Source organism: Chaetura pelagica, unplaced genomic scaffold, assembly GCF_000747805.2.
Source record: "Chaetura pelagica isolate M959 unplaced genomic scaffold, ChaPel_1.0 scaffold829, whole genome shotgun sequence".
Lineage (NCBI taxonomy): Eukaryota > Metazoa > Chordata > Aves > Apodiformes > Apodidae > Chaetura > Chaetura pelagica.
The window spans coordinates 325,598-336,358 of NW_009954535.1; the positions used below are offsets into that span (position 1 = coordinate 325,598).

The window sequence follows — 10,761 nt, forward strand, 5'->3', positions numbered from 1 at the left end:
GTTCAGCAGTAAAAGCAGATGATGCAGCAAGGCTGGGAGAAAGGGAAACCCCACAAGTGGCCAATGTAGCTGTCTCTGCCATACATTGGAAATGTAGGCTGAGGGATGGAAACCCAGCCTCAGCAGCCTCACATCCTGCCCCCTGATCATCTGGGAGGATTTTTCTCCCCCTCTTGTTCCCATTTTTGTCCACTATATCCAACATAATCACTCAACCTTACCAATGTGGAAACCTCTGAAACACCTGGTATGAACAAGTTGCTTTGAAAGAGCATAGAAATTCTCCCCAGCTCACCTCTCAGTGCCTGTTACCCAGGGGGGTAACCATGCTCAGCTGGATGCCCTCACATCACTCCGCTATTTCAACAGCTGCTCATGGCAAGAGCTGTGACAAAATACACAACACAGACTAACCTCACCAATCCAGACCAAATGACCTATATCATTGTCTTATTTGTAAATAATTCTTTCATTACAGCTCACCTGAATCACCCAGGGTGTACTCACAGCATTTAAATTTTAATGTCTGCTTTTTTTATTACATGCATGTTTTGGGGTTGTTTTTTTTCTAATCTTCAAAGAAACTGAGCAACTAAAAGTAGTGTTTTAATGCTCAGCTAAATGATTCAATACACACACTTCTTACATGAACACTAGGACTATATTTTCCCATGGAAAAAGATGAAGTTGCATCATTTAAAGTCTGTTGGAAACAGCTGAAACATTAACCTAAGTTACAAAGAAGTGCTATGAGAAATCTTACCTGGTTCCTAACATATTCACACAAAAAAAATAAGATACTCGGACAAGAAGCTAACCTACCTCACAAACTCACACAGGCTTCTCTACCAAAAATCAAAACACAGAGTTTAAAAAGTCAACATCTGTCAAAATATTTTGTTTGTACCTTTTCTGCTAATGCTCATTGTCTCACATTCCATAAGCTTTCTGCCTTTTGCTGGCCTAGCGCCAGGAAGAGAAACCAAATTCTAAGGCTTTCCTTTCTCTTAGAAATTTGATAATTTGACCAGACAGAGCAATTGCTCTTCAAGACATCTTCCTCCTTTTCCTGAACCTCCTCTTTCCCAAGATAGGCTCTTGGGAAACTGAGCTATTTGCACCACATTCTGAGAGTAGAGAGAGTTCTTCTGACTAGTGAGCTTGACTGCAGAGTATTCTCACACTACACAGGCTGTTATTGCTGATACATCCCCACCAGCTGACATCCCAAGGCAGCAGCTCTGCTGCCTCAGTCAGTGTCACTCTGTGCCGCGTGGGTCAGGAACTCTCACCTGACACATACTGGGAAACACAACAGACAAGAGTTAAGATTTCTGAAAGCACCTAAGTTTCCACACACAAACATACTGTGTGCTGCACATATTACTCAGATCAACTTTGCTTTGTTTGAGACATTCCAATGAGCTCCCAAAAGCAGAGACAGCCTTTGCTGTCTGTGCTCTGCTTCTCACAAAGGCAGCTTTGTTCTGCCAGAAACAGCCTTGTCAGGCATGGGAAGCCTCTCTGGTGCTCCTGGAGAGCTTCCATTAAACATGCTCTAAGTCAAAGTTCCTAGATATAAACCTTAAGCACTTCTGACTGAAGACAGCATTTTTATCAGTTCATGTTCTTTAGCTCACCAAACTTGTCTGAGGAACCAAACCCACCGATAATGACCCTCAGATTTTTTACTTTTAAGTAAAGGAAAGGATGGTTAAAATACAGCCCAGCGGGACAGATGCTCAGTTTTACTAAAATTTTATGACAGAAAGGTGGATTTTGCCACACTGAAAGACCCTGGAAATGGGAAGTGATAGGTTAGAGAGCCTGAGAAAGAAGCTTCTGTTTTCACATCACTTTCGTGATCTGCACAACTGAGGCTGTGTTAAGCTCACCAAGTTCTGTTCCAGCTGAACAGTACTGCATCAATCAGGAAACAAAATATGTTTTCATTTAAGTTTCAAAAGAAGTTACAAATTCTGTTTTTACTCCAAGTTATAAAAAACTGAGTTCGTCAACCATTAGAATCGCCAGACAAGAAAGAAGAAGATTATAATTTTAGGCTAGTGTGGTATTTTTCCATTCTTTCTTTTTCCCTCCCACTTCCTTTTAAGACTATTAATCAAAAGGGTTGTAAGAATTCCCCTAAAAATACTGCTCTCCCCACCCCCATCTCTGCTTTAAATATTCTAAGTGAGAAATTTAAAAGTGGATTTAATTATTTGAAAGGCTTATTCAACACAAGGAAAAATCACAGGAAAAAACCCAAGCACATGGCTATTCACAGAGCTGTACTGGTCTGGTCAGCTGTGCCTGACAAACAATCCAAAGGAGAAGCAAAGTCTACCAGCTCATTACACCTTTGATTTCTATCAAGCCAACTAAAAAAGATGGCCATTACCCCCTAATACATGATGATCTTGTGACATCAACATTTGTCCTGCAAAAAAATGGGGTCATGAAACTTTACTTTCACAATTCACAGTTCACATAAGGACAAGCCTTTAGAAAGCTCTATTCCTTGAAAACAAGGACTGTTACAACCTGCACACCCTGACAACTCTGCTGTGGTGCAATTCTCAATCCTGTGGTGGCTGTGAATTCAGAAAATACCCATCAGAAGTTCAACTACAGGAGAGAAGTAAAAGGAAACAGAGAAGTGAAGGCATGCTAAGTCCAAATGTACACCTACTGTCCAGCTCCTAAATTAGGTTTGCACTGGACACAATATATTAGGCTCTCTCAGATTTAATCTCCATGAAACAAAACCCTGCTACCACATCAACTTCAGAAGACATAAAATCAAACTGCTGCACAACAAAAAGTGTGCAGAATTCCTCACACTTTGCAGAGCTTCAGAGAAATAGGAGTCAAGAAAGGACAGTATGATGTCCGGAAACATGACATCTGGAAAGTCCTGCAAAGGTAAATGCAGGTTTGATGCTAAAGAATTCAGAATATCACCATTTCTACAAGGGGGTGACAGAAAAGGGAGCAAAAACCAGAAGGCTGAGAAGGTGGGAACGACTGACTCCAGAAACATTCCTAGCCTGACAGACTCCTCACCCAACCTTTAGGCCCAGTTCTGAAATGAGGCTACTATTTTTCTGTTCCACAGGTATAGAGCTGTATTTAACGCTGCTCAGTCAGTATCTTAAGCAGACCATGTGCATCCTTCACCCATTGTGCTCCATTTCAAACTGGAAATAAGGTACAAGAAAAGCAGCACATTTTATTTTTTAGTTACATAGACCACAAGAGTTCAGCTGCTGCTCCTGCTACCAGCCAGGCTAGGGTAAAAAACTAATTTTAACAAAGCAAGCCCTCATTAACCAATTTTGTGAAATAGAGTTTCATGTATTCATAACCCTGAAGAACACTGTGAGTGCACACACATATGCATGTCCCATATTAAATAATGCTGGCAGCAACGATCAGCAATCATAAAACAGATTTTTAAGCATTTGTACCATGTAAGATCTGCCAATGTTTCCTTCTCATTTGGCTCCATTTACAATGTCTGTTCTCGTGTCACTGACTGTGTACAGAAACACCCTTACAGAAGGACAACAGCAGATCAGATCATCTCTGCAAGAGCCTCCCAGGCCCTGGTGCCAGTGCTGTGCACAGCCCTGCCCAGCAGCAGGGCAGCCAAGTGACTCCCTGAGGAGGGGACACGTTGACAAGGGTCAATCCTCCAGCACAAGCAGGAAACTCTTGCTCCATTTTTAACAGTTCAGTAAGGGCAGCCACAGCCTAACCTGACACTGTAAAGACTAGGTATGACTGCCCAATGTATCAACATGTACCGTAGCAACTGTTTAGATTTAAGGATGCTCATTTCTACTAGAACACACCATGTTCTTTACTTCCCTGCCAGCTCTCAGGGAAACCCCCCCCCAGGCCTATCCCAGTAAACATGAGCTCAGGCTCAGCAGTGAGGTGAGTCCACCCAACTCATGTGCACGTCCACTGGTATCTGTATTTTCCACCTTCAAACTAGCATGACAGTTTGGGAAGAAATGGTTACTACTCCAGAACAGTTACTCAAGATTCCAATTAAAAAAAAACCACATATATTTGGTGCTCTGAAAGGAGAGAGAACAAAATTCCTTTCTTATTTATTAATACGTGCAGTATTTGACTTCTCAATCTTACATTTTTTGTTGAATTTGCTACTTTGCAGCTGTTTCTTCATTTTGTGGTAACAGTCAAGACACTAAATTGTACACTACATGTCATTAGTTGCTTGGAAGATATTTGACTACTGGGAATCACCACCAGGTATAATTAAAAATGTATTATAAATAATTTAAAGCTATAACTACTAAATTCTAAAATCCTAATTTAAAAAATGTACTCTTCTTTAAATGCAGAAATATATTGCTGCACTTACTTTTTGCTTGCTTCATAAACATCTGTGATATTGGAGAAGAGGTGATGGCTCTCCGTTTTGGTCATTGTAAGGCTCAGTTCCCTGGAATTTTTAAACATCCGGATCAGAATCTCCAAGCTCAGCAAATAAGAATGCTCAGAAGATATCACTTCAAATATTGCCTGCAAAGTGGAGAGGGAAAGAAAAGACTTAATATTGACTGGGCTTGTTGTTGTTCTGCAGTTTGGGTTGTGGTGGTTGTTTTTAAAAAAGACAAAATGGAGGAGGGGTACAAAGAAAAGTTACTGGATGTAAGCTAAGAGATAATATAAATATTTATTTCCATGATTGCATCATTTACTTAGAAATAAGTGATTTAATATTAGAAAAAAAAGACTATATTCAAACTTTCCAATGCAACTGCAAACAGAGAATTTGAAAACAAAAACTTCACACCAACTGTGATCACTCCTCATTCATATTCCTGAGAGGTGGCTGTTCTGTTTTCCAGTTAAAAAAAAATGCCTGCTTTTGTGGTCCAGTTGGAAGCTTCCTATCAGTCCCACTGCTGGTGACCAGCCAGAATCTGCTTTCACTTTTTCTGTTAAAGAGAAGCTGCCGAGTTATTTACTTACAAGTGTTCTGGGGTAACAGAGCTCTGTTCACCCAACCATCTGCAGAAAAGCAAAACCCTGCGCAAAATTCAGGTTTGAGCCATGTATCAGCAGTGATACCTGGTTACTCTTAAAACACCAAGTTAGGAGCAGGCACATGAGCAGCATGGGGAGAAGCCTGAAGGCAGAGCAGACAGGGGGTGGCAGCCACTGTCCCTGCAGTGATTAGTGACCAGACAGCAAAGCCAGAGCTCTGTACATTCCCTCCCCTCCCACAAACAACGTCTCTGTTTTATCACCCTTCCACTTAAGGAGCAGCCACTTAACTTCCATCAGCTGGTGACATACAAAGCAAGCTTCTAATGGACTTAGAAATCCAAATACTTGCTCCATTCAAAATTTTCATCTCTGATGTAGAAACCTATTCCACTCCTAGACACCTTTATCTCCCTAGGCTTTATTTCCTGTTAATCTGACAGAGTTCTTACATGTATATACATGGGCAAAAATAAAATCAAGAAAGGACTAATGTACAGATGAGTAGATTCTTGTCTTATTAACTACCTAAAAAGCTGAGGGCATCTGCTGAGAGAGGCAGCAGCAGCTGGGTAACAGCAACAACATCCTACATGTTATTTCCAAGAGTGAATATACTGCTGTGCATGGAGACACAGCAATGTCAAACTGTGCCAGCCTTAAGAATCTAGAGAACAGAAACATTTGTCAGCCAAACTGGGGGTAAATCTGCCTGTTGCTTGGCTGACAAGGAGCACAGAGGTGTCTAAAAGGCACCTTTTTAGCCTTTGCAAAGCAGTTACATTTCCAATCTTCATTCTCCTTGTACTTCTCCCAGCTGTGTTCACAAAGAAAGGATTTACCTGTGGAGTTCCATGGCTAATTGGTTTCAACTCAGACTTTTTTAACAATCTCTCTTATAATTATTGTTTTGGAGGGGGTTTGTTTATGATTTTACTGAAGACTCTCAAGTACTTCCTCCAGTTTGCTAACAGAAAGTCAATAACATAGTCAGAAATAAATGAGACTAAGAAAGATACTTTGCTTATAATGTGTAAGGAAAGGAGCTCGTATCAGCTTACCAGGACCCAAATATTTTGGAGAATAAAAAATAACAAGGATTAAGAACCAACTTTGATTTTGACATACAGCAACACTACCCCACTCAGAGGCAGCGGTGGCACTGACCAGGTGCTTGCTAACAGTGTTTCTGAACATCTCAAACCACACTGTGGTTCAATCTGCATGGCATCAAGGCAAGCAGCTGTGTGAGTGCCAATGGACAGCAATCACCCTGCAGAGGCCAGATATATCCAGCAGTTTGTGCACACACAATCACAGCTTCCAGCTTGGGAGAATAGAAAAAATCGATCAAAAAATATTTTAGTTCAAATCAGCCTGCCTATATGACATGTTTTCTTCAGACAGAACATGCAGAGACTCACCTCACTATCATGTTCTGAAAGATGGGATGTGTATGAATGTGTGACTGACATTTAATTAAGGCACAAAGCAAACAGGTATTTTTTCTGCGGTGACAATACATTACAATGGCAAAAAGAATTACTAGGCTCTAAAAACAATGCAAAGAATACAGATTAACTGATAAAAGGCAATTTACAAGAAATACACTACTAGGCTCTAAAAACAATGCAAAGAATAACTGATAAAAGGCAATTTACAAGAAATACAGCAAAAGCATGTCTTGGTAGTACAACTACATCATAATGTTTATTTAGGCTTCCTCTGAAAGACTGAGCCTCTAATATTCAAATTAAAAACCCTTCAGGCTTGAAAACATTTTTGGTAACATGAAAGACTTTACATTTAAAAGGCATCTAAATAACTTGCTCTCTTTGAAGGGATGTAAATATGACTCCAGGAAACATAGACTAAAGACTCCTAAAGGATATGACCGAATAAATGCCTTATGTCTCAAAGCTTACAAGCAGGAGGAGACAGAAAAGCAGAACATGTGGCCTGAACTGCAGCACAGCCTCTTCACCAGAAAAAGCAAAATAAGATAAAAGAAATGCAGCATTATTAAAAAAAAATAATAACCTGACAAAACTCTTATCTGAATCTCAAGTCTACAAGATGTTTCTGTATTTCATGTATGAAGACAGCAGCTGTAGGTCATGCAGCTAAATTAAGATGTGAGACTTCTCATACACTTTTGTGGACAGAAAACCCCAGCAAGATCTCTGGGCTATATTCAGAGGTATGTCCTGAAGCTAAATAAAGAGACTGGAACAAATTTCCATGGCAGGTAACGCTACAGTGTTTCTTTTCCCTATGGAAGGACATACCTCAAGAACTGCAGGTATACAGTTGGCTAGGTCAGGCTATTCTTTTCAACACCTCTCATTCATTTGATATAGCCCCTGTAAGTAAGGAAGGAGGGTAAAGGAGACCAGGTGAACAAAGGGAGTGAAGAGCAAAGTGGATAAAGAGGACAAAAGGAACAAAAGGAAAAGACAGAGAGAGAAAAGGTAACTACGTCAGTAATTGCTGCTGTTGTCTGCCCTGTTGTCAGCATGGATGCACCTACTCCATGTCAGTGTGAAAGGAGAACTGTTAATTACACCAGATACACAGGGCTCACATGTTCAGAATTGTTCACAGGATCAGTTACAACCAAGGAACACTGTAAAAAGCTGTTCTCTGTTCCTCACTGCCTTTAAAATACATGTGCCACCTCCTACCCTCTGTGAAGGGAGGTGAATTTTATGTCTTCCCCAGTACAGCACACAGCAGGACTGCTGCTGGGGAGCAGCCACCAACCAGGCCACATCTGCTGGAGGGTGCGTTCCCAGGAACCACTCCTCCAGCAGGACTTTACGGATGCTGGCAGCGGGCACATGCACATCAGCAGCAGACAGGTTTTGTTTTTTTATCCTCCCTGGGGAGAGAAGACACTTCACTCTAGGACAGGAAGCAGTGGGATGAACTTGTCTCCTTATCAGCAGAGCACTAAATCAAGCATGCAGTGCATCCCTAAACAGTCAACATAAAAGAATGTGTTACTTCAAAGAGTACCTCCTGTCTTTTCCTTTCTTCCTGGCTGATTGCTTCTGATAATCCATTCTTCTTCACCTAGGAAAAAAAAATATTTGAATTTTTAACACGTTTTGCAGATAAATACAAACAAAACACAGAATTATCAAAACACAGACAAACATGAAAACCATTTTTTCTTTCTGAGTGGAATTTCTTGACTGCCACACATATATCACTAGGTTTGAGCTGGCCTTCAAATCTCAGTGTCTTCATTTGTTAAAATACTTAAAAGTATTTGGCTTCAATCAGTCAGAACATTATTCTGGAGGAGCTACAGCAAAGTCCCAAGTAGATCCCCCAGTATTTCTCCCCTCAGCCCTGTTCCCCACAGCACCCACAGCAGCCACGACAAGCCTGCCCCAGCTCTCCAAATACACCCATCAGGAGCTCCAGACACAGACTTATCTTCCACAGCCCGAAGCCACATGCTTAGCTCCCAAACTCCACACACCCCTGAAGTTTACTCTTCCCTGGTGCAGATGGCATGCGTTGTCAGTTAACAGCAGAACATTAAAAACAAACACACATGCAAAACAAACATTCCAACAGAAAGGGAAGCACTGAGGGAGGAGGGACTGACTTCACACATTCCCTAGAGGAATGTCAGACACAGGGCTTCAGCTCAGGAGGGTCACCTCTGTACAGCATGCTGGGCCAGGGAAGGGGAAAGAGCCCACAGCACTAGAAACCTGGAAGTTGGTGTTCTCCTTGAGCACAGCATGACACAGGGCCTCAGACTTAACAGTTGCACTTCCATCCTCCCATTTCCCTCTCAGTCCTCTCCAAAAGCTCCTAAAGTACTATGAGCAACAGCTTTCTCTTCTTACTCCACTTGTTCCCTGGAATTTTAGAGTATAGAATATTCCTCATTTTATTTCTGCTTACCAGGCACCACAAACCTGGCCCACAGGCTGAAGGGCAAAGCTGGCACAGCATTAACAAGTGCCACACTTCAGTGTGCATGCACACCAAAATACATCCACGCATGTATATGCTTACAGGAGTAAAATAAATATTCCAGGATTCAGGCAGTTGTTCTTTTGAACACAAGTTACAGAGCCCCATCTACCCACATGCATACACTTCTGAACAGCAAGAATTCAGTGCCTTTCCATTTATCTACCTTTCAATCAACAACCTGGGGGCTCTGAAGCACTCACTGGAAGTACAGTGTCACTCTCCTCTGGATGCAGCAGAGGACTTCAACAACAACAACCAACACAGGGAGTACCTATGAATGTATCTGAGAGATTTCAGTGCTTCCTGAAAATTTACAGTGCAGTTAATGTGGCAACTGCTGTAACCATGTTCTTAGACCTGGAGCTGTGTTTTGTCATCACTGCTTTGTCATACACGGGTGTGCACACACAAAGTAAACATATTACAGAATCACATAAGCAAATGGCTCGACCTCACACTCTTAATCAACAGCAACACTTCCAAGACAAAGAGGTCCAGATACAGAGACTATTTTTGGCATACTCTGTGAAAGAAAATTCAAGTCCTATTTTTAAGGTGTCCCAAATATTTTAGCTGAAATAGCCCCAAAGTCACATTTTGATACTATGCAAACAAAAACTTATTATAAACCAAGAACAAAATCAGGACCGGAATAGGCCAAACACTACAGCTACTTATGTCCTGCTGTCACACTGGACTGCTTTTTTCCAGCAACTCAGGTATGACTGATCCAACGATGGAGTTTCAGGGTAGAGAGACAGCAGTCAAGAGAACGTGCAAAATCTTGATGCAGTGCTATGTAAATATGGACATGAAATGGAGGACTTGGTGCTGAAACACTCATTTAATATTAAATATTTCCATAACCACGAGCATTACCCATGCTACAGGACATCTGTTTCCAGTGTTAGATCTCAAGAATATTTACAAGAATCACAACAGCACTGACAGTAGTAATAAGAAGTGACTGTGCATTATATTCTCCAGGCTGGACAGCAAGGAGGTGGAAAACCAGACATTGAAGTTCAGAGTCCATCAGTCAGATGCACTGGTCAAACTCTGCAACAGGTTGCCCAGGGAGGTGGCAAGGTCTCCACCCATAGAGATACTAAAAGCCTGACTGAATACAGTCCTGGACAACTTGCTCTAAATGACACTCCTTGAGCCAGGGGGGTTGGACAAGATGATTTCAAGGGGTCCCAAAAGAGGTGCCTGATGCTGTGATCCTAATAATGCTCATTGTCATCATGGATCCCAACCAAATGCTGCAGTTGTGGGAATGTTATTACACTTCGCACAGTAAATCAGTTAGTATCAGTGCTCATGATCTGCTCAGTAATATGGAAAGATACTTTTGGAATAAATTTTTGAAATCTTGGTTATTCTCCCTAAATTAAACTTTAAAATTAACAGCTGAAGGCTGGAACAGAGATAGTAAATAAGACAGCTCTTTACCTAGTCATTTACTCAGCTACTGTTAGCTGTCTAATCTGCAACAGAAATCTGAAGAGGAAGAGGGTTCAAGAGAGGAATTTGAAAGGAACTGAATTTAAATAACACCCTGTTTCGTTCTTTAAATCTTCTCCAAAAAGCTCTATTACAGTTTCCCATGTGTGCATACAATGCAGGAAGACAGAAACATCCTTTTAATTATTATTATTATCATAAAGGATTTGAAGGCGTCACTGCCCCTCTCCAACAGCCTGGGCAGAACAGCATCCCCTGCCAAGCACGGAT

General features: G+C 41.3%; 1 protein-coding gene across 1 annotated transcript in view; it reads right to left on the reverse strand.

Moving 5' to 3' along the window:
• ARHGEF26 (Rho guanine nucleotide exchange factor (GEF) 26) overlaps nt 1–10,761 on the reverse strand; it is a 39,730-nt gene that overhangs the window by 23,287 nt on the left and 5,682 nt on the right. Inside the window, exons 4-5 of the mRNA XM_010004736.1 lie at nt 8,044–8,100; nt 4,397–4,557 (exon numbers count right to left, since the gene is read on the reverse strand). Coding sequence (XP_010003038.1) covers nt 4,397–4,557; nt 8,044–8,100 — 218 coding nt within the window. The remainder of the gene's footprint in view (nt 1–4,396; nt 4,558–8,043; nt 8,101–10,761) is intronic.